This window comes from Vicia villosa, linkage group LG7, assembly GCF_029867415.1.
Source record: "Vicia villosa cultivar HV-30 ecotype Madison, WI linkage group LG7, Vvil1.0, whole genome shotgun sequence".
NCBI lineage: Eukaryota > Viridiplantae > Streptophyta > Magnoliopsida > Fabales > Fabaceae > Vicia > Vicia villosa.
Window position 1 is genome coordinate 6,440,580 of NC_081186.1, and position 25,162 is coordinate 6,465,741.

General features: G+C 37.2%; 2 protein-coding genes and 1 pseudogene across 2 annotated transcripts; 1 reads left to right on the plus strand and 2 right to left on the minus strand.

Annotated features, from left to right (window-relative positions):
- The first annotated feature begins 5,467 nt into the window (after window positions 1-5,467).
- LOC131620288 (anaphase-promoting complex subunit 8-like) lies at window positions 5,468-9,717 on the plus strand. Its single transcript, XM_058891294.1, has 4 exons — window positions 5,468-5,691; window positions 5,788-6,094; window positions 7,551-8,801; window positions 8,915-9,717. The coding sequence occupies exons 1-4, from the start codon at window positions 5,606-5,608 to the stop codon at window positions 9,002-9,004; spliced, it is 1,734 nt and encodes a 577-aa protein (XP_058747277.1). The 5' UTR covers window positions 5,468-5,605; the 3' UTR covers window positions 9,005-9,717.
- A 2,065-nt stretch (window positions 9,718-11,782) lies between these two features.
- Window positions 11,783-13,240, minus strand: LOC131618620 (protein FAR-RED ELONGATED HYPOCOTYL 3-like; annotated as a pseudogene).
- A 132-nt stretch (window positions 13,241-13,372) lies between these two features.
- LOC131618621 (protein FAR1-RELATED SEQUENCE 5-like) lies at window positions 13,373-14,107 on the minus strand. The gene has a single exon (XM_058889802.1). The coding sequence runs from the start codon at window positions 14,105-14,107 to the stop codon at window positions 13,373-13,375; it is 735 nt and encodes a 244-aa protein (XP_058745785.1).
- Window positions 14,108-25,162: the final 11,055 nt, after the last annotated feature.

Below are 25,162 nucleotides of genomic sequence, written 5' to 3' on the forward strand. Positions count from 1 at the left end.
AACTACGGCGCTCTGATTCCTGAAAAGGATACGTAGGCATTGGGTCGCGGGGCCTAAGCGAGCACAACTATTTATAAACCTTATTTTCCCCGTGTTTCTTTTCTTTCATTTGCATGCATTCCCTTAGTACTAAGCTTTAGATTTATAAGTAACACACCCTTTAGATAGCAACAAACATAGGTGGATACCATCGAGTACGATGGGCGTGAGGGGTGCTAGCACCTTCCCCTTGCGTAACTGACTCTCGTACCCTATCTCTGGTCGAAAGACCTCGTTCTTATTCATCCTAGGTTTTCTGATATTCCTTTCCCTCTTTGGGATAAATATATTGGTGGCGACTCTGTTTCATTTTCGCGAGCGTGCGACACCCACCAGGCATTCTGGACTACCGGTAACACACATAATACAGAGCCAAAGGTTCGGCCCCCAGATGGTATACCATACGGAACATAGAATGTCAATTCACGGAACCAAAGCCCATAGTCACTAATACACTGGAATAGAACACAGATCACCACTCGAACAAGAACCATAGTACCCCACGAACAGGAACAATAGTACACTCGAACGAGAACAGCGGTAACCCTCGAACAAGAATAGCGGTAACCTACGAACAAGAACAACGGTCACCAACAATGTACCTGTTAAGCAATGATTGATTCCCGCCCCACTCACGAGTAAATCTAGGCCAAGGTAGGTCAAAAAGCCAACAGAGGATCGAATGTAGGCGTTATCATACGATATTGCCTCATTCCACCAAGCTCTGCCCGTGGATACGTGATCAGATCAATCAGGCATACGCCTTCTGTCCTTCACGGCCACTCTATTCCTAGTTCCTATGGTATCACTCATAGCCTGGGTATTGGGCCTTTTACCTCTTGAAACACCCACCCAACAAACAGAGATCCAGCCAGTCCAGAATATGATGCAGAAAAGTAAAAGCGCACATAGAATGCAATGCAAACAGGCAAATATGCAAAGCAATACAAACACCCAAAGATAAACACACAAGCGCTAGGATCGACTCGCTAGGTCCGGACCAGCAACAGGTCGAGACGTCCCCAGCAGAGTCGCCAGCTGTCGCTACCCCGCGAAAATTAATAGAGTCGCCACTAACATATTTATCCTGAAAAGGAAGGGAATGCCAGCAAACCACAAAACAAAACAACGGTCTCACGACCAGAGAAGAGGGTAAGGGAGTCGGTTACGCGAGGGGAAGGTATTAGCACCCCTCACGCCCATCGTACTCGATGGTATCCACGCTAGTGTCTAAATCTATGGGTGTGTAACAAATCTACGCTAATCTGGACTAAAATGAATGCAGAATGTAGGGAAAAGAAAGGATTGTGCTCGCACGGGCCCTATCCCGCTGCCTACGTATCTGTTTTGCAGAATCAGAGCTACCGTAGCTCGGCTAACTAATTTCTATTTGTTTTGTGTTTTTTAGGTGAACGAGTTACATTCACACTCCGCTGCTCGACCTTTGGAGACTTATGCTTGGGAATGGAGCGGAAATAACAAGCTCTTAAGAAAAGAAAATCAAAGAGTGTGGTTTGTGTTTTAAAGAATGCATGAGGAAAACCTAAGCTAAGGGGAAAAGCTTGCTACCTAATGTTATCATACAAAGGGTACAAGTCTAAACTAGCCTAACAACCTACGAGGAAAAGGGAAAGCACACAATAATATCACACAAACGAGCTCCGCTCGTAAAGCAAACAAAACCAACGGTACTGACCGAATGGTAGAAAAGCGGTCCCGCCATAGCCAAGGGGAGCAACTCGACCCAAGTCAACCAAGCATTAGACCTCGCGAAAATGATCGGGCCATAGACAAGAGGGCGGACCCCTCTCGGCAACCAAGCTGTCACGGATCGTAAAGGAAAACGGTGCGTGCGTACACCGAGCATCAACGTCGAGCGACGCGAGCTATAGGAAAGGCGGGGGTCCGGCTACATGAACCCTTTTCCTGACATACTCGATAACAAGATCTTGTGCAGGTTCGAAAGCGAGCAACGCGTAGCGTGCGCATATCGAACGGACTCGATGAGACTAGGCGGGGGTTGATTACTAACCCTTTCCGCGTGCCTTCCATGAGGACTTAACGGAGTGCCATATAGGACTTATTACACCGTGACTCCCTGCCGCAAAGCACAAATGTAAACACACCAACAAAAACAGAGCCTCTTTCGAGGGCTTGGCCAGATGAATGTCTAGGTCCTACTTCTCATGTTATAGGATGATGCGAGAAAGCGACAAAGTCCGAGAAACATAAAATGAAACGGGATCAATACCAAACAGATGATGATCCGTAAACTAAAGCGAAGAGAGCAAGGAAACTAGAATCCCGCGAGCGAGCTAGCAAAGCAAAAGCAAATGGTCAGCATACCGATTAGCCACAAAAGCACACAAAGGTCGACACGCGCGTCGAGCCCAACCACAATACACCTGCAAGAGGAACAAGCAAACCAAACAAGCAGATATAAAGTAAAAGGGATCGTGTCTCCGAGATGAGAACACGATATGAGTGAATAGGATTGTATCCCGCAAGTGAAACGGAACACACAAGTAATAAGTGTCGATCGGTGAATATCCAAGAGCCTTGCACACTAGCACACAAGTTAGAGATAACAACACACCGCAATCGGAATTGCGTTATTACTATAAAACGAAAGGAAACTGACAAGTAAGGTAAACATGAAATGGACGATGAAACATCAAAGAGAAATCAAACATGGATGATCTACAAATAAATGAAAACTAAGCATCTAACTAGATAGTACATCACATAAGCTTTCCGACGATATAAAGAACATGAAAATTGGAGTTACGAGTGAAAAGTTATGCAAGATAGAAGTTAGAAAAGGGAAACACAAAAAATTACACACAGGAACCGGTTCCTGCATAGGACAACCCAGTTCCTAGTACTAAAAACCAGAGGCAGAAAACTGGGAACCGGTTCCCACCTAGGGACAACCCGGTTCCTGGCACAAAAACCAGAGGGTAGAGACAACGCAGGAACCGGTTCCCGCCTAGGGACAACCCGGTTCCTGGTACTAAAACACAGAAGCAAGCATATTTCAAACTGCTGGGAACTGGTTCCCACCTAGGGACAACCCGGTTCCTGGTACTAAAACACAGAGGCAAAAACTTTGGATTGAGTGGGAACCGGTTTCCGCCTGGGACAACCCGGTTCCTGGCGTAGCAAAACAAGTTTTTGTGCATCTTTAAGACCTCGGAGCCATTCGCACTCAATCCAAAATCATTCCATAGGCAATTATCACAAGCAAACATCAAAATATGAATTAAGCACGAGTCCACAAGTAAAATTATCCTTATTATGCAAAGTGCGACGCATCGAGCCAAGCAAACATCAAGCAAAAGTGTACCACATGCATTTATACAAACACTTTGAGTGCGACACAAATAACATACATGAATATTAACAATTATGCACACAAAATCAACACCGAATCATGGATCCATACACGAATATCACAATTCATCATCAACGGATATCAATTACATGCAATCAATCATTAAATTCAAACGCGATTCACATGAACACGACTAATTCGAGCAAAAGATGAGCACATTTAACGATCAATCATCATCAATCATCCATTATTCAAGAACAAGAGGTAGATCGGGATTCGAATTCACATAATAATCAACAATTAATCACTTAATTCAAGATCCGAAAGCTTACCGAATGAAGATCTAACCGAAGCGCGAACACGATACGAACGAACGCGAACACGACACGAACGCGACACGAACTCGAACGAAATCCGGAGGGAGAGAGGGAGGGAGGCGCGCAAGATCTAGTGAAGAGAGGAGAATAAATTCGAACTTCCGATCTTGATTCTTCAATCCATGTTCTTGATCTTGATGAAGACTGATGAATTTTGATGAAAGTTTTATGTGATTTGTGGTTTTGATCTATGAGAATTGAGAGAGAATTGAGAGAAAATGTTTGTGAAAAATTGGTCTTTTGGTGAATTGAAATTATGAGAGTCCCTCCTCATTTGTGAAGAGCAAAATGTTTATATATTGTTAACGCGAAATGTCCAAATTGCCCTCGGTGTGTCTTGTTTTAGCTCGTTTTTTAAGGAAACCCGGTTCGGCTCTAAATTACGGAACGAAACCAATGCCATTATGAAGATGACCAAATTCGTGAATCATCGCCGCGAGAATCGTCTCAATCCGATAAGCGATGAAGGAATTACGCGCGCTTGAATGACGAGAAACGTCGATTCATCTGGCGCGACTGTGCGAAATTTTGTGAGTACCGCTCAAAGAACCCGATAAAACTCCAACTTCGGCTCAAAATCTGAACAAGCATGTGTGACGAAGAATCAAAGCTAACGAAATTTTTGAGAGAATGCCGCCAGAATGGACTTCATGCGATAAAAATCGAAGGAGTTATGAATTTTAGAACTCGGCGCGACATACTCGAAAACACACTTTTTACCGAAACAACACGACGATCCTTAAAATTCTGGGAATTTTCCGTGCATAATTGGCCTTTGGTCCGAACATATGAAATCTTGGTAATGATGGTACGGAGCTCCAGTTAAATTTTAAAGCGAATCCGACAAGCGGATTGGGAGATATGAATTTTCTGAGGTCCGAAACCCTACATTCAGCACTGTTTTTCACCGCGAAATCTCAAATAATTTGCAAATCTGGCCACCTTCCTCAAAGAATTGGCTTCCGAGCCGAACACGAAAGTTGTAGATATCGTCGAAACAGTGGGGACATCGCGGGAACTTAGCTCATATCACCTTCCAAATAGAACTTGCGAATTTTCTCGTACTTACACCGTTTAAACCATTTTTTCACACCTTATCTTCTTAAACCCATGAAAACTCTTTATTATTTTTCTTCATCTTTGGGATGACGAAATAAACGTCATTATTAACTTACAGCTCAAATAAAGAGGGCAAATTTTAGGGTGCAACAGGTGTCATACGTACATTTCTCACCGAACTCTTTCTCTTAACACTTGATACTTGACTGATTTGCACAAAATGAACACACTGGATCCTGATACTAAGACCCTTATTTATACTAATTCGACCCTAACGATCCTACACTAACGAAATGCCACGTTGCCCACATATGCAATTTTGGTGGGGCTCAAAAATTGCCAGAAATTGGATAATATAATTAAAATTAGATAATATAATTAAAAATATTAGATTAACTGAGTTAATGACGTGGCAGCGTGTTGACTATTCCATGTCACCATTAAAACATGCCACATATGCACTTTTGGTGGGGGTTAAAAAATTGTCAGAAATTTATAAGTATGAGGACTAAAAGACTGAGTTTTATAATAGGGGTTCAAAAATTCAAAATAATGTAAATATGGGGCCAAAAGTGCATTTCAAACTAAAAATTGTCACAGTATATATTAGTTTCCTAGTACATTAATAGATTTTATTTTAAGGAGAAAAAAATCTAGAAACATCTGCTTGGGTTGGCTCAAAATTCAAAAACGAAAGAAACCGTTGGAGAGAAGAGAGAAGTATTATTATCTGGGAGTGATAAAGGAGGAATAGGGAGAGCGAAATTTGAAAAAAGCAGAAGAGCGGGCGAGTGAAATGAGTTCGAAAGAAAGCTGCAGAAGCGAACTTCGCATCGCAATTCGACAACTGAGCGACCGTGGTCTCAATTCCGCTTCCAAATGGTATAGCCAAAACTTCCAAACCCTAATCCCTCTCCACACTTTCATTTCTCTATCTCTTAATTTCATCATCACACTTTCAATATCTCTTAATTTCAGGGCATCGGAACAATTGGTAGGGATCGAGCAAGATCCATCCAATTTCACCCCTTCCAATACCAGGTTTCAGCGTGGAAGCTCAAGTATTCGCCGCAAGTACAGAACTCATGAGGTCACCGCTACCCCCCCTGCCGGTGTTTCCTATGTTGTTACGCCTGTTATGGAGGAGGATGCCCTTGTTGACACTGATTTTTACCTTTTGGCTAAATCTTACTTCGATTGCCGTGAGTATAAGAGGGCTGCTCATGTTCTTCGTGATCAAATCGGACGCAAATCCCTCTTCTTAAGATGCTATGCTCTCTATCTGGTTTGTTTTCTTTTTGTGGGAATGTTTCTTGTGTTTGTTGGATTCCCTTTTTTTGGGTTATTTTGATATCTTGTCTGGATAACTGTTGAAGTTGGGGTGTTGCAAAGTTTACTTAATATATAGCAGTTTATGTTGTCTATAACCCCTTTATCTGATTTGAATTGGGTAAGAGTTATGATGAACAGGCACACCAACTGACATGTTATCTCTTCATGGTTACCTTGTGTTAAGTATAAGACGCGTGTCTCAAGTCTCAATAATGAATGTTTAGGGTTTCTACTTCAAAATGTGATTCAATTTGCTATGCTATTTTGGTGCTTTCAAATTAAGGAAGTACATGCCTCGAATAAATATTCCTGTCCATGCTAAGCTATCTTTTAATTTTGATAATTGTTGTTGGAAAGTAAGGTATGATTATATTAAACGTCACAACACAACCCAATATAAGTTAAAACCCGGGCTGTTGGCCTCAAAGCTGGGGTTTCTAATAAATGTATCCTATTAACATTTTGAGTAAACAGATGTCCGTTAAGTTGTGTATGTTATATGACAGTAATAGAGAATATGGGTATGTTTGGATGTAAGATTTTGGAGGGGAGGTGAGAGCTTACTTAAGAAAAAAATGAAGGACACTTCAGTATTTTTAAATAAATTAAGTGTGATTAAAGTATTATATGATCGTCTATCATGTTGTTCTTTCTACATTTTTAAAATATATGAAATAAATATCAAAATATATACTTAGTCCTCCAATACACAACTCCCAAACACACCCTAAGTGACTTTCGTATATAAAACTTAAAAAGTATGTAGAGGTATCAGTTTAACAAGCCTTTATGAATTACCTTTTTAAGAAGAATAAGAAAAGGTTTCATACCAGAAGCAAACAGAAAATTAAAAATGAGATTAAAAGTATATATGCATGTTAAAGCACGCGTCCTCTTTCTAGTTATTTTTTAGCTCTTTCTGCTTGCAGCAGAAATATTGCATTTTTATTACGCAACATATGATTCTAAACCCACTACCAAACTCAGTAATTTCTTGTTACTTCTCTATTATTCTTGTAATGTGCTTTCTGTTTCCTAGACTGACTTCAGGTAAGACATTTCAGTTGTCATCTAATTCTAAACTCATTTTGAAGAGAATTTTTGTTGCCACCTAGTCTTATCATGTTATAGAACTGTCATAATGTGTAGAATTTTCTTAATATACTTTATTGTATCTTAACAGAAACTGTTAGTCATATTATATCCTTCCATGTCACTTGTTACTTTTCCCTTGACCTAAATAAAGACAATGCATTGAGCTCTGTCCCATGCTAATAGCACAGACAACTAATCTGACGCAGTGCATTTTTCTTCTAAATTTATGTACATAACATCCGTTTGAAAAATAACTTGAATGTTTTTAGTTTTTGGAGTTTCACATGTTTATAACTTTTCTGTGCTTCCTACAGGCAGGAGAAAAGCGAAAAGAGGAAGAGATGATAGAACTTGAAGGACCTCTGGGTAAGAGTAATGCCGGGAATCCTGAATTAGTTTCTTTAGAGAAGGAGTTATCTGCACTTCGCAAGAATGGCACAATTGATCCCTTTTGTTTGTACTTATATGGTATTATACTGAAACAGAAAGGCAACGAAAATTTGGCACGGACAGTTCTTGTGGAATCTGTAAATAGCTACCCTTGGAACTGGAATGCCTGGACTGAGCTGCAATCCTTATGCAATTCAGTTGATACCTTGAATAGTCTTAATCTTAATAGTCATTGGATGAAGGAATTTTTTCTTGCCGGTGTATACCAAGAGTTAAGGATGCATAGTGAGTCTCTGTTAAAATATGAATACCTACTCGGAACTTTTGGTTTTAGTAATTACATCCAAGCCCAAATTGCTAAAGTCCAGTACAGTTTGAAAGAATTTGATCAAGTTGAAGCTATATTTGAAGAACTGCTGAGGAATGATCCTTACAGAGTGGAAGACATGGATATGTACTCCAATGTGTTATATTCTAAGGAATGCTTTTCTGCTTTGAGTTACCTTGCCCATAGAGTATTCCTGACTGATAAGTACAGACCCGAATCTTGTTGTATTATTGGGAATTATTACAGTTTAAAGGGGCAACATGAAAAAGCAGTTGTATATTTTAAGAGAGCCCTTAAACTGAACAAAAATTATCTCTCTGCTTGGACACTTATGGGTCATGAGTTTGTAGAGATGAAAAACACTCCTGCCGCTGTGGATGCCTATCGTCGAGCTGTTGATATAGACCCGTGTGATTATCGTGCTTGGTATGGACTAGGACAAGCTTATGAAATGATGGGTATGCCTTTTTATGCGCTTCATTACTTCAAAAAATCAGTTTTCTTGCAGCCAACAGATTCTCGGTTGTGGATTGCTATGGCTCAATGCTATGAAACTGACCAGCTCCGCATGCTTGATGACGCAATAAAGTGTTATAAAAGGGCATCGGAATGTAATGACAGAGAAGCAATTGCTTTGCACCAACTAGCAAAGCTGCATTCAGAGCTGGAACGCCCAGAAGAGGCAGCATATTACTATAAAAAGGATTTAGAGAGGATGGAAGATGAAGAGCGTGATGGACCTAACATGGTTGAGGCTTTGCTCTATCTTGCAAGTTATTATAAAACGCAGAAAAGATTTAAAGAGGCAGAGGTTTATTGTACTCGTCTTCTTGATTATACTGGCCCGGTGAGTCTATAATATTTATCTACACACAATTTATTTATTTATTAATAATAACTACACTCTCAATTTGAATCAATTTCGTACCAAATATTTAATGATCAAAATCATTCTTTCAGGAGAAGGAGACAGCAAAAAATTTACTCAGAGTAATGCGATCCTCACAATCTAGTTTCCCTTCATCGGATGTTGAGCACTTTCCTCCGTAATGTCTTTTGATTAAGTACTGGTGTTCTGTGCCACATTTTTCAATTTTGGTTTAGATTCATTCTCATACTTGGTGCTGCATCAGAATTCAGAACTAATGACAAACATGAAAATGATAAGAATCATTCTCATACTTTAATGCATGCTGCTATAGTAGACAAGTATCATAGCTCATTTAAGTCCAAAGTGGTGATCTGGTTTGCAAGAACATGAGTCTGGGTAAACATCTCAGGATCAAAACAGAATATAATTAATTGTTCCATGTTTTTTTATTTAAAAATAGTTGTAGAATAGGACAAAACAGTAGAAACTATTTTCAATGACAAACTATCTAAAAGGACTTTCCCTAACTCTCCTCCCCCCTCTCTAAAAACATTAAAAAAAAAATTGTTTTACATTCATTATGCATTTACATTTTATCATATATGTAATACAGAGAGTTGTACTAAATTTTATATTTTTGTGTTATCTATTCTCTCAAACGATATGCAAGGCATACTTGTGTTGTCACTCAAAAACTTGTTTTATGTGTTCTACATGTATAATGTCTTTGAATCAAGCATTTCTAATGTGTGAGCTTGAGTCATGAATGAATAAATAAATTCACTGTTTATTTTTCCATTTCAATATTTTTTTAAACAGTGTAAGGATTGAATTTGAGAGGGAATGTGAATTATTTGATCATGAATCATGATCTGTGAAATAACTTTAGTGATTTTACTATAAAAAATTGGTAGCTCATCAAAATAAATTTTAAATAGTTTAAGTATATTATAAACTTGTTTCAATCCCTTTAAACGTTAAATATTTTTATATTCAATCGAAAAATATAACTATTTACATAATAAATATGAATCCACTTTATAAGAAATTGTACAGATGTCATTCTCATATCGACCTGACCGGTAGTATGTCCATTCTGCATAATAAGAATAATTTAATAGTAAAACTTATTCAATATGGTTTTAATGAGTAAACCGGGTTGAAGGATTTTATGAGGAAAAACTCATTTTGGCAGTAAATTCTTTCTTTCAATTACGGTAGCATGTAGTCTGTCGTAGGCTTATTTTTTAGGCCTGAGTATGACCTTATCGAAGGCCTGGTTAGCCTACATAAAAGCCTATTTGTTTTAGACACATGTAAATTAGCAATTAAAATAATGTTTAAATAGACAAACTTATTTTAACTTACCTATTAGCATAAGTTCAAGGAGACTATTTGTTTAAGAAAACTTATGAAAAGCAATGTCTCCTGCGGTTTCTCTCATGTGTGCCTCTCCTGTGTTTATATTGACCCTTAGATTAATCAAATGGATGAGAAATAAAAAGGTAAAAAGTACTATATTAAATGAAGAAGTAGAATAAATTGAAAAAGAAAGTAAGAATTCTTGATCGTTTTTTCCCCAAATTTCTCTGTTTATCACCGCACAAAAATTCTCAGGGTTCATCATCTTCAACAAATTTCTCGTCACTTCTCCCCCTTAGGATATCCAAGCCACTCCTTCGACGGCACACACGAAGTCGGTCTGATGAAAAATTTACGACGATACAAAAAGGATCTGGTGAACGATTTACAACGATACTAAGATGGCGACACAAAGATGATGGCGATGAACGATTTACGGCGATACGAAGAAGACACGGAGATGATGGCGATGAACGATTTACGGCAATACGAAGAAGACACGGAGATGATAGCGACACAAAGACACTGAACCTCATGCCAAAAGATGGATTTACGGTGACACGAAGATAGGAATTACGGCAACATGGAGACGGCGATTTACTAATCCAAATGAATTTCCTGCATCATAATTTTATGCAAGTGTTGATTTTAATATGGGGATGAGCTGCATCGTTAGTTTATGTTTGTGTCCTGTATCATCAGTTTAATCCCAAATTGTTTTCCTGCATCATAAGGGATGATCTGCTATCAACTCAAAACACATGTTGTTTTGGATGAGACTCAAATTGACCAAAATTAGTGCAAATAATGAAGCTACTGGTGCAAATATAACTCAGAACACACAGAAGTTTCGACGAAAGAAAGACGTCTGCATTCAACGAAGGCGACCTTAAGTGTTACTACATATCATTCTACAACAAATTTAATTGATCATTGTTGTTCTAAAATTGTGTCATTAGTTATACTTCTGGTATATTATATGTAATAATGCCAAAATGATTTAATGAAATTTTGGTATTCTCATACTTTAATGGTTACTTTAATGGTTATTGATATGCTATGATTGGTACTGATATGGTCCTCAATTGAGTTTATTGGTTGTATTTATAGATTTCTTTTGCTTTTTGGAGTAATGGTACTGATATATAACATAAAGTAAAAATACAAACCAAAGTACTAATAGCAAAAACCAAAATATAAATCAAAATACTACAAACCAAAATAACATGAATTGTTTTACTTACATTATGATATATGTTTGTACTTCCATAGTTACATCATGTACTGAAGTGCAATCTAAATTAGCACAAAATACTACAAACCAAAATTACCACAAATATTTTTCTTTGTACTGATATGCTTGGCACTAATATAATACAAACCATATTTTCCTGTACTGATATGCTTGGCACTAATATAATACAAACCAAAATACTATAAACCAAAATAATACAAACCAAAATATAGTTAACATGTTGCAGCACTAATATGCTTGACACACTGATATAGTTAACTTGGCACTGGTATAGTTAACTTGATGCAACACTGTTATAATTAAAGCTATAGTGTCCAAAATATATACTTGCTTCATATCTTCATGAATTTGTCAATGCTGTGACATCCTCATCAAAGTTTCCCTACAATTGACAATAACATATGAAATTTTACATAAATAAAAAGTGACATCATCAATAACCCAATAAAAAATTTACCATCAATAAGAAGTAAAAATAATATAGTTGTTTAAATTTACCATCAATAATCTAGTAAAACTAGTCACACCAAAATGACTTAAACTGTCATTGCGGAAAGTAGATGCACTTGTATTAGAAACATCGGGTTGAACTTGTCTTTCTGAACCACATATGTCGCCATCTTTTTCTTTCATGGTAAGTTGGTCTTGTATCTTTTTCTTTCTTTTGGGAATTTGACGTTCTACCCAACCTTTAAGACGCTTTGCACCTTTTTTTCCTTCTCTTTTTTTGAAGCCTTTTGCTTGTGAAGAGCCATCGTTCCTACTTGAAATCTCTTTAAATTTAGAAAAAAAATCATCCACTTGAGAGATACTTGTTGGATTATTTTGAAACTCTAGTATGTGCTTGTTCAACTCATTAGCAACTTTGCACAGAAACTTGGACTTTTACAAGCTTCATTGGCAATCCTAATAAGGAGAGGGCATATCTCCCTGTAGCGTTCTACTGCAGATAGATGAACATCTTCTACCACATTTCTAACACTGACATTAGATAAACTTTCACTTCTCGCTAATTTTGTCCATCTTTTTAAGATATAATGTTCGGGTACTGATTTGATATTCATATGAATAAAAAATCTTAGACAATGACAATAAAGTATGCCAAAACTTTCAAACTTACGACAAGAGAAATAAATTGAATTCTTTTCCAAATCAAATGAAACTCGCCACTCTTCCACGCCACTCTCCATGACAATAACATACTCAACTAACGGTGCTTGTATATTAATGTTTTTCACAGAACATGCTTCAAACAACCCATACTCGTGTTGAAATTGATCAAAAATAGTGGGAGTATAAAGCTTAGACACTTGTTGTAAGATACTTGAATATGAGTTCTTTAGTCTCGAAATCTTTTGGCGCGCTTCATATTCACACTTCAATTCATTGTGTCGTTTTTCTTCTACAACATCCTCAAACCGTTTAAAAAATTTGATAATATCCAAGTTCACATTCATAAAATTTTTAATATCTGCATTCACACTTTCACTAAGTTGAGTGCTTCTCATTCCTAATGTAAAAACCTTTTTCATGTAACATGATGCCCATTTTTCCTTTATAGTGTACACTCTTTGCAACCAAGTGTTTTCCTTTACATCATACTTCACAATGAGAGTTCCCACTCTTCTTCAAATTTCTCTTCGCTTTCATATCCATACATGCACTTCTTGAAGTCAGTAAGAAAAAAAGACTCACCTTTCATTAAATTGCCTAAGTGCTTAATGCCATTTTGCATCAAATGCCAAGTACATAAGCCATGGTAAGCTTTAGGCATGACCTCACTTAGAGCTTTTGCCATTGTATGGTCTTGATCAGTAAAAACTGTTTGAGGCATTTTTTGCTTATGCGCCTCTAAAAATGTATCAAAGAGCCACTTGTATGACTCTATTGTTTCTTTATACAACAATGCATCCCCAAAAATTACCGCTTTTCAATGGTGGTTAAATCCTGAGAACACGGCAAGTGGCCTATGTGAAGTATTTGTGCAATATGTTGAATCAAGAGAAATTACATCACCAAAATACTCATAATCAGTCACCATACTTGCATCTGCCCAAAACACATTAGTGATTTGATCTTCAACATCCATTTGGTATGCATGATAAAAGGTTGGATTTTCTACCAACTTTCTTCGAAAGTATTGCAATAAATAACCAACTTCCCCGTGTATCATACCCGTTTCCCTTTTTTTCCGGAGATAATTCTTTTGATCAAGACGAGTAAATCCCAAATTAGTTCTACCTCCCACTTCCTTACTCATTAAATCAAATGATTTTCTTTGTTGTAGTCTAGCATCATCTGCTAGATCAATTTGTTGGCCTTGAAATTGAGATATTTTTCTTTGAGATGCCAACATATGAGTTGTTTCTGGTAGATGTAAAATATGGTTATGCTCCTCCACAAAATCAACAACCATAAATTTTCCATCCATATTCTTTATGCCTAACCTTGATTGACAATTTTTCCTAGTCTCCGGTCTCGGATTTATAGTCTTATAATCTCGTTTATCTGGTTTTCGCAAACCTTCTTTACAACAAACAAACTTGTAAGAAGTAATAATACCATTTTTGTTCTTGTGTGAATATTGTTTCCTCACTCCAAATCCAACTTTTCCACCATAATCAACCCAAAATTTCCAAGCATCTTCAATACTGTCAAAAACCATGTCAAGCTTTGGTTTTTAATCTTCTTGCATCTTGCATAAAAGTCCTGCATTTTATTTTATCGAATAAGCAATAAAAACAATCATTTTATAATTTGTTGAATAATCCTTATAGATAAGATATTTAAAAAACGTTTGCGGCATAATAGTATCAGTAGAATCCCGTTAAATCAACTCAATTGATAGTTGTGCAAGGACATCACGTGTAAGGTTGCGGATTTGAACCCGCGACAACTCACTTGTTCGACAAATGTCGATACTAATATCGTTATCACTACAATCAGTGTCACGATATCTACACTGGCGAAAATCGAGAAAGTGTTTACGCAAATGCACCCGATTTTTAAAACTCTAAATAACTTCAATATCTACACAAATATTTGTTGTCATTTGGCCTATTTAAGAGTTGAGAAATTTAAAAAAAAAAAATACTAACCTTGTTGATCCAGTATTAATGGTGGAGCAATTTCTTCATGAAAATGTTTGATGAAAAATGTTGTGTATGAGTAAAGTTATTTGGTGGTAGTTAAAACACAGATACAGTCTAAGCAAATTCCCGCGCAAACAAAATAAAAAAAAGGCTAATATGTATTCTCTCTCTTCTGTGTCATTTTTTAAATATTTTAAATCTTCATATTATATCAACCGTTGGATTATGGACTGGAGAGATGGCTGAATGAAACAAGGCAGGAGATGATCATTTTCCATGGTTTTAATGAGTAAACCGGGTTGAAGGATTTTATGAGAGGAAAAACTCATTTTGGCAATAAATTCTTTCTTTCAATTACGGTAATTAGGGATGGAAATAGGCTGGGCCGAGTTAGGCTTTGCCAAGCCTAAGTCTGACCTGTCAAAAAAATTAAAGCCTAAGTCTGGCCTGTAGTCTGTCGTAGGCTTATTTTTTAGGCCTAAGTATGGCCTTTTCGAAGGCCTGGTTAGCCTACATAAAAGCCTATTTGTTTTAGACACATGTAAATAAGCAATTAAAATAATGTTTAAATAGACAAACTTATTTTAACTTACCTATTAGCATAAGTTCTAGGAGACTATTTGTTTAAGAAAACTTATGAAAAGCAATGCTCATCTGGTGTTTTCATCTTATTTTCACAAGTTCTTCAAGACAACCAAGTTTTATTTGTGTATTTTAATTTAAAGTACAAAACATAACATTGTGATCATGAAAAAAGTGTTCATATTTATTTAAATAGGCTGCCCTGATAGGCTTAAAAGACTTTTTTTAGGGCCTGAGGCATAGCCTTTTTAACTAAATAGGCTTATAAAGAAGCCTAGGCCTATTCTATTTAAAAATAATGTGTGGCCTGGCCTTATCGGCCTGGCCTATTTCCACCCCTAATGGTGATATCAAGAATGCGATTCGAGACAATTCATTTTGCGTCAAACTTAAAATCTTCTTTATGGTGGAGAGACTTGAGGGATTTGTTGGGTTTTTGGAATGCTGCAAGTAATTGGTTTGGTAAAAGCTTTTCGTGTGAACTAGGGAACTGTGGTGATATTAACTTTTGGAGGGACTATTGGATTAGTACAGAGCCATTGTGTTTGCAATTTCCTATGTTGTTTCAGAGTTTACATCAACTAAGTTTAAGAATTAGTGAGGTTGGCTCAAGGGTGCAGAATTCCTGGTCTTGGATTGTCAGTGCAATGAATCGGTTTCGAGTTTCGTTGCAACAGAACGTGAAAATCCCAACACAATTCGGCAGCCTATTGTTCCTTTTGTGGCAGTGGCGAATCTGTTTGTTTGGTGGAACGATTCAAATGGTTTCTCAGTTAAATCTGCATATTCTAGATTGTATTTTTGCATTGAGCAAGATTTCCAGCCGTGTGAAGATTTGAAGATGGCTTTAAAGTTTGTTTAGAAATCCCTTACGCCTTATAATATTCAGGTGTTTGCGTGGAGGCTTCTCTTAAATAGATTTCAAACGAGGGACAAGCTTGTAAAGAGGGGAGTTTTATCAATTGTTCACATCCTTGTTTGCTCGTTATGTCTTGGCTCTGAAGAATCTCATTGTCATCTTTTTGTTGAGTATTTTGTAACCGCTTGGGTTTGACTATTATTTTTTATTGGAAAAGGGTGAATAATATTGATTTTCCTCTTTAACATTATTAATCATGTGTTATTATATAATACTGTAATAAGGGGGGAGAGCAAAGAGAAATTGTAGGATTCTCATTTGGTTAGCTGTGGTGAGAGCTGTTTGGTTAATTAGAAACAATACGTTATTTAATGGTGGGACGAAAGGGAGTTATGACATAGTTATAATGGCCATATCTTTAGCTATGGGTTGGCTTAGTGCTAGATCGAATGGTTAACTTGCTCATTCTAAAGCTGTTGAGATGTCAAATCCAGTAGAGTTTTTGAGGTAGTTATGACTTTACTCTTTCTTTTATATTCGGGTTGAGTATCTCTTATGCTCGCTTTTAATACAATCATTTTGCTTATTATAAGGATATTGTGTAATTTCAAATATTTATTGAATTACTGTGAGAAAATTAGTTTCATACGTTTTTCCTATTTACTGAATGACTTACAGTTATGTTTTCTGATTTGTATTTTGTTTTCTCGAAGAACTTGTTGGTAAGTTATCCGATTTGTATTTTGTTTTTTTTCTCTATCGGATAACTTTGTATAATGTTATCCAATGAATTCCATTTTATGTATCAGATTACTTAATTGTAAGTTATCCTGTGAATTCTATTTTGTGTACCAAATTACTTAATGGTAAGTTATCCAGAAGTCTATTTTTTTAAATAATTCTTTATGTCGCATCTATGAAAGCCCCTTTACAGATAAGTGATAAAAATTAATATGTGTAGATACCTCTGATGCAATCTCAACTACACAAAGATTCAATACATGAGAAGAGGTGATATAGTGGATTAAGGAGGTTAGAATAAGAAATATAGTAACTATTATCGTCATTCATTCTGATACCGAAACATGTAAGAGAAGGAAAAACAACAAAGTAATATTTGGTTGTGATAAAGGTAGAAAATACAATGAACTAGATAATGTAACACAAAGTGCCACTACAAAAGGATTTAAAATAATAAAAAATCAGAAAAAATAAAATATATTGGATCCAATGTTGTGAGGTACACCATATGGAGATGCATTCACACGTGCGCAGCCTTTCGATCATCTCATTAATGTGTTGTCAAAATCTCAGCATAGGGCGCATCATAGACTTTAGTCAAGTGAATCACACATAACATAAAAAGGTCAAACATATCAGAACCCTTAGATCTCACAGATCCAACGCTCAAAATTCAATTTGAGACCAACACCGCCTTTGCACTTTCCGGTCATCTTCTCCATCCAAGCTTCGTTGGAGAATCCACCAAAGGAATTCATAGGTGCTCTAACCACCACAGTTAGACTCGTCCGGTCATTTCTAAACCAACTATAACCTCAAAACAAATTTATAATTGAAGAACAAGGAGAATCGAAGGAAAAAAGTTTGAACTCAAAAAACCTCATATCATCGGTTCTTAACAAAAACTCAATGAAAATGAAAACCAACGATTGCAATAGCATCAGTGAACCAAGGGCTAGAGATTAGTATAAGATTTGAAGCCAAACAAAGCCTCTGACTACCTGTTAGGAGTAGCTACGATTTGCTCTGAAACTGGACTTGGTATTGATGATTCAATGGATGATTTGCTTCCCTTTTGATGTGGTTAACTTCACAATGTTACCAGGAAACTGTTTTGAATGTTGAATTTGGCTTGAGAGAGTGTGAATTCACGAAACTGATTTGAAAGAAATGAAGAAAAATTGAGAGTGAGAAAGAGGTTTCTTGGCTCTCTAAAGCTTGGTAAATGATGAGGACTGAGTGTCTTTTTATAGGAGAATTAAATAGGATCAAAAGGAAGGGTGAATGATGCAATTTTAGTGGAAATCGTGTGGCATCCGTGGATGAGAAAAGTGTGACTTCATGAGCATCAAAACACAATAAATCAATTGATTTATGAGTCGTTTTATACTTTGGACATGTGCTAAACTTGATTAGACACGAAAATAAAGCTTAATTTGGATTGCAACTTAATTTAAGTTGATTTCAAAATCTGATTATAAAGGAAACTTCAGTTACAAGTCACCAACTTCAAATCCATGGGGCATTCAAGGTAGGAAGCTTTATGATCTCATTCTTTTTGCATTTGAAATATCTTGCTACAAGGTTTACAATGTGCGAAGAAAGCTTCAATTTGGATTATTGAATCAAGAGTTATTGCTTCTCCAAGTGGAGAAAAAATATGCACCAAACACTTAAACCCTTTGGCCTTGAGGTCAGCTTTGCAAGAGAAAGTTAAAGTTGCACCATTTGGCCTTGAGGGCAGTTTTGCACACAAGATATGCCTTAAACCCTAGACATCCAACCATGACCTATAATGTTTTTCATTCTTTCATGATCTTTGTTAGGATATTGGTTTGGGCCTTAGTCCAAACCGAATAAATAGAAGTTTGCTTAATTAGTATTCCCCATATAAATAGGAGTGACTTAAAGGATTTAACCGATTCTTCCAATCTTCCCATTCTCAATTCAATTGCGTTAATTCTCTCAACCATTCCTTCCCCCAACACTTCTTCTTTTGCAATCATCTTTGAATGACACAAATGTGGCACCTCGACGAATCCGGTAGGTCGGACCAATTGATAGAACAGAGGAAAGGTAGAATAGAATGGATGTCTTGACATTTCACACTTTCTTTCACATTCAAAGGATCCAGATCATTATGTAAATTCTTAATGGCTTATTACTGCCTATAAATATGATGGATATAAGCTTTCTTATAAACTAAAAACAACTCCTATTTATATGGGGAATACTAACTAAGCCAATTCCTATTTATTTGGAGAATAAAAACTAACTAACTGAGCTACTCCTAATCATTTGGGGAATAAAAACTAACTAATTGAGCCAACTCCTATTTATTTGGTTTGGACTAAGGCCCAAACCAATATCCTAACAATCTTCCACTCATATTTTGCTCTTTAACTTCAAAGATGGATTAAATTAGACTCACTTAAGATTACTATGAAAAAATAATGGGCTCAAGATAATAACAATTGAGCAAGTAATGATCTTTTGAAGTTGACACACAATTTCTTGAACCTTCAAACGAGACCTATAATGTCTTTCCACTTTTGGTGACTTTCTTCACAAAACTTCCTCTTAACTTGTGAAGAGAAGTTGTTAATGATGTCAAGGAGAGTAATTTGCAAAAATAATCACTCAAAAATGTTGAAAATTGAGGGAGTTATGCCCTTTTGATCATTGAATCAAGAACTTGTCAAATTAGGTCAAACTTCTTGAGTCAACGTTGAATCTTTTGAACATTTCTTGCATGATAAATCATGAGGAGATACATAAGATCTTGAAATGATAATATCTTGAAGCACACTTGATTGTGGGGCTCGTAACTTGATGAAACTTGTTGAAGAAGACATGGAAATAAACGCATGAATCTATGAAGTTTCTTGATGAATCAAGCCACATGATCTTGAGATGAACTTGACCAAATGAAGTGGATAGATGCTTAGAACATGAAATTTGATAATAAGGATATCTCTCTTGAATTTTAAGCCATTTAGATTCCATGGATTCCCTGTTACTTGAGGGTCGATCCTTAACTAAGGGTCGGTTTTGTTGAACTCCACTGCTAATAACACTGTAGAGAAGGATGCAGTTTCGAATTTAACTTTGGATGGATTTAATGTCAATGAGGACATAAAAGACTCGATCGAGGCAAAATGTCCCAAAATTGCGTCTGGTGCTGACATATTGGCCTTGGCTGCTAGGGATGTTGTTTCTGCATAATTTAGCAAACCTATGTGGGAAGTACTCATTGGTAGAAGAGATGGTACAATATCGAGCAGTAGCGAAGCCTTGGCAAATATCCCAGGATCTAGCTTTAATTTCACCCAACTCAAACAAAGCTTTGCAAGTAAAGGTCTTACCCTACTGTTTACGGTGATTTCCGGTAAACAACCGCTAGTCTTCCAAACTATAATAAATATGATTTGGTTACTTGCAGGATCGACTAGATTGATCCTAGGACACATAGTCAAGAAGATTGTTATCAATGTTTGTTCGAACCATATTCATTATTTGTCTTCTTCAATAAGCGTTGTTCGATTAAAGAACAAATAGTCTTGACAATCACTTTGTTATATATAAATGTGACTTCAATGGAAAGATAAGTAACATAAAATAGAAAATTAAAAAGACTATTGAAACGTAAAGAATCTTAAACTGCAGAAATGTAAAAGACTTTGAAAGTATATAGCATGAAAGTAATTCGAAAGTAAATGACATTAAAGTAAAGATGCAGAAACGTAAATGGCAAGAAGTAAACGAAATGCAGTAATTCTGAAAGATATTTAAAAGCAAAGGATAATACACATGTATTAAAATGGTGGTGTCATACGTACATTTTCTCAGCGAACTCTTTCTCTTAACGCTTGATACTTGAGTAAATATGTGAGTGATTTGTACAAAATGAACACACAGAATCCTAACATTAAGACTCCTATTTATACTAGTTTCGACCTTAACGGTCCTATACTAATCTGCTGCCACGTTTCTCATCAGAACTTCCAGCGAAGCCATCTGTTATTGAACGGTTACGAAACCGTCTTCGAATTTCAAATCTTCCCGCCTGAGTCCGTTTTCTCCGCGTGGAAGTGTATTAAGAACATTACGAAAACACGCTAAGTAGTAATACTTAAATACATATTCTATGAATTTTGTCTAAGTCCCGAAGACATATGCTTCCATTAATCTTTCAGCGTTCACTTATCTTCATCGAACTTAGAAGTCTTTATTTTTCGAAGCATGACCATCAGTAGCCATTCTTTTACTTTTTAAGGGATGGCCATCAGTAACCATCTTTCCTTCGATTCTCAACTCCTTCGAAGGACAAACAATATAAAACGAAATCTTCAGCTAACAAATTGCCCCCAATAAATGCCTGTTTCGAGAATCAACAGAAATAGGCGTTTCTTGTCATTATAAGATTTCGTTTTTATGATCCTTGAAAGTTCCAAGACTGCTGACTAGCGTCATAATCACTGATAACACTGTTTCCGAAACGTCTTGTCATTTTCAAAGATGTCTTCTCATAACTTACATTCCCACGTTTTAACCTTACTTCCTGATCATTACTCCTACATACTAGGAGTGAAGCTAACTCATTCGACCGCCGTTGGATTAAATCACCAGCCGCCACGTGTCTCTCGGGCTTTACCCAAAAGATTTAAAAAGGTTTCCGTTAAACCTTTAAATACTTGATCTTGTGTCTCTATACCGCCTTTCATTCATCTTCTTCACCAAAAAATTGAAACATCTTCACTCTTTTTAGAATCTTGTTCTTTTAATCAAAAATTTCTCCATGGCTTCATCTTCAAATGTTCTTCAACCCGCTTTGAAGCTCCAATCAACAACACGTTCTGGGGAACGAGAGTTCGTTCCAAACCCTAACACTGAAGAAATACGCGCTATTTATGCTTCCCAGGTAATCATTCCCTTTGAACTCTCTGGAAAAACTCTTGCCTTTATAGGTCCGTTACCGAGTGAAAGTATCCAATCTGTGAATAAATTTTTTCCTGCTTACTACAAGACTAGACCATTAGTTAGCAAAGTTAAGATAGATGAAGACGGTCGCTCTCCTTTAGGCAAATCTGCTAATGTTGAGGAAACTTCAACCGCAACCCCTTTAGCTCTAACCAAAATTAGGTTAAACTATATGACCAATTCTGTAAAAGTGTTTAGGTCAATCCCTTTAGCCAAAGATCCTGACTTGTACTATGCCTGGCTAGAAAGGGTAGAGAAACAAAAAGGATCCTTCTGGAAAACATTAGGAATATACGATTTGATTCAACTGTCAAGAACGGGTTTAGAATACAACCAACCCATGTTAGTAGCAGCGGTTCATTTTTGGGATGCTTCTCACAACACCTTCCATCTCCCATGTGGAATGGTTACCCCCACGCTTTTCGACGTGGCCGCTATTACAGGACTTCGACCAACTGGTGAAACCTTCGATCCCAATGAAATGGATAATGACACTATTGGTTTTAACGATTCGCAAGTCACTTATACGACATTCATCCAGAAGCATCATATTACCACTGAAGCGACAGTATCTGATGAAGAGCATATTGCTTTTCTAGCATTATGGCTTTCACGATGTGCCTTCTGTTCAAGGTCTATCCAAGTTGCGAAAAGGTACCTTTGCATGGCTAATCAATTGCATGCTGGGAAAAAGCTCAACCTCAGCCAACTACTTCTAGGGTCTCTTTATGAAAACCTTAGTGAAGCTGCAAACCTTACCAAGAATTTCAAATCTGGTAGTTTACTTTACGCTGGTCCTTTCTGGCTATTGCAACTGTGGCTTAATGCTACATTCGAAACTCATCTTCCCTTTCGAGGAGATGTCAATGAGGAGGATAGCACAATCAAAAATCGAACTATAGAGGGGACCAGGTTAGCTTACCTAACTCCAAAAGAGGAAATGGGAAAGCTTCATGAACATTTCCTGGCGTATTTGATGATGTTTGCTCGGCGTGACCAGTTCGATCCTTCTATGGCCCCATTTGTACACAGAACAATAGGTCCTGAATGGTTTACTCGAAAATTTCCACCAACATCTCAGGATCAACAAACTGAATCTATGGAAATTTGGGAAGCCTTTCTGACTCCAAGATTATTTTCCCACCGTCTTCGACCATCAAAGGGTCAATGTATCCTCATGTGTTACCAACCAAATTTGGTCTCGAGACAGTTTGGGCTAACTCAAATAACACCCAAGTGCTTATATGAGAAAAGGAACCATATGTGTTTCCACACTTTGTATTTGACTGAAGAAGAATGTGAACAAAAAATCGACAAATACGTTGACGTCACCAATCTTTCTCCTATTCCTTTTGAACCTTCTTTTTACTCTACACCAGATTTTCATCAATGGTGGACAGAGTATTATAGCTCTCAAATTTTTGATGCTGATAGCCTTGCTCAGGAACTAACTGCAGCTTTCAATGATGTGCAGGAGAACTTCCAAAAAGGTACTTCCACTCATATTAAAGAAATCCAAGCTTTTCAAAAATTCTTTGAAACTATCTATAGGCCTGATGATCTTAGTCGGACCGTTCGTGAGGCTGCAGTTACTTTGCGCGAAAATTTTTCCGCCAAACTAAATAAGTTGAAATTGCCCTCGTATGTTCGACCAGAACTACGTTATGAAGTGGCTTTCAAACTCAATCCTCCAAAATTCCCCCCACTACCAAGTGCTGATTTTGGTGTGGCTCTAAGTCCTCCTTTCCCAGACTGGTTCGTGTGTGGGAATGCTCTCAAAATTCTTCAAGAGAGTACCAAAAAACGCGCTGAACGAGTGGTTCCGACTAAGCATACCTTGGATACTTTCAAAGGACATCTTCATATAGATCTTAAACATGTTCGTGTCCTGACTCCAATACCTGAAGGTCTGGATTAAGACAATCTTTTCGACTGACTTATCTTTTCTTTATTGATATACTGATTTCAGTCTCAACTACAGCTGTTGCACGAAGGAGGAAGATTAAGGAAGCTTCTGCCCCAAAAGACTATGGGACATCTAAAAGCAATAAACCAAGTGGGAGTGACTCCCTCGTCACTGATAAGAAGCCCACGGTACATACTTATCTCATACTCTCAATCTTGTACAATCTGTGATTAGTACTCATCTTTCTCATTTTCCACTTGCCAGAGTTCGAAACCCCCAACGGGTTTGAAGCGTAAAGCTTCTTCGACCACTGGTTCGGATGGCGAAGATAAATCCCCTCCTCAAACTAGACAAGGACAGAAGAAAAAACACAAAGCTGTTACCCCTTCAAGAAAAGGGAAAAAGGCAAGTCCTTCCAAAGCTGTTTCTCCTGGTGATAAAGCGTCCTCTGAAGAGTCTCCTTTGAAAGCTGCTAGTAATGCTTTCGTTGTGGAAAGCCATAATTCAAGTCCAGACAATATTCCACCCAAGGTATTTTGGGTTTGTCCCACATATTATCTTGTGATTTTAACTAAATAATTGTACTGACATTTTACCTTGTTATTGCAGGATGATGCTGGCACTGTTACTTCCGGTTTTAAAGACCCTGGCCTCACCATTGATGTTGACAAACTTTATGGTAATTGTCAAACTTTAACTTTCGTTAACTAAACTCCTCAAAAGTTTATTTTTATGACTAACTTTGCTCTGTTTAACATAGGTACCTCTCAAAATCAAACTCGTGTTCTTTCGCCAGTCTTTGAAGACATTAGGCCAATTGCTACCATATTGCCTAATGAACCAGTCAAAGAAAGCCACTCTACTGACGAATCCCCACCTACTCACCAAAACAAAAATTTGGAAGAGGATCATCCATTCTCAGGCAGCGACAATGTGAACCAGCAATCACATGACAACGAAGATTCTGCGTCGGAGAAAGATGCTATGGAAGAGATTTCTCAACCTGAAAAACCAGTTTCTCAAGGAACTTCGACTCTTGATGCAAGAACCATTCCTGAGAGGACTTCGAAACCTACCCCTGCAAAGCTTACTCCTTCAGAGCTTGAACAACTTAAGCAAACTGATCCTCTTAGTTTCTTAAAGGCCATCATGGATGCGAATACTTCTTCGCCTTCGGAGCTTAATGTCTCACCAGCTGTAACTGCAGACTCTAATGACAAGGAAGATATTCCCAGTCTTCTTCGACAAATAAAAGAAAGATTCTTTGGGGTCAATCTTGTAGATGTTCTCAACCGGGACCCTATTAAGAGCCACAACTTAAATCAACTTCTAAAGAAAGTAGATTTGCTTCAAGTTTCCACAGAAGTTTCAGAGGTAATTGTTCTGCTGGGCTCTCTACTCGAGCAACTCCAAACTAACATCCTTCGAAGGCAAAATGTCGAAAAAGAGCTATCTGAGACAAAGGCCTCTCATGAGTCTTCATGGATTTCTGCTATGGACGCAACGAAACAAGGTGAGGCCCTCAGGCTCAAACATTCAGAAAATCAGAAGGCCATTGAT

Bases quoted from the DNA above. Each gene is read 5' to 3' on its own strand.
- LOC131620288 (XM_058891294.1), top strand. From the start codon at position 5,606: ATGAGTTCGAAAGAAAGCTGCAGAAGCGAACTTCGCATCGCAATTCGA. The intron at 6,095-7,550 runs GTTTGTTTTCTT...TGCTTCCTACAG, and splicing joins GATGCTATGCTCTCTATCTG to GCAGGAGAAAAGCGAAAAGA. The intron at 8,802-8,914 runs GTGAGTCTATAA...TCATTCTTTCAG, and splicing joins TTCTTGATTATACTGGCCCG to GAGAAGGAGACAGCAAAAAA.
- LOC131618621 (XM_058889802.1), bottom strand. From the start codon at position 14,107: ATGGTTTTTGACAGTATTGAAGATGCTTGGAAATTTTGGGTTGATTAT.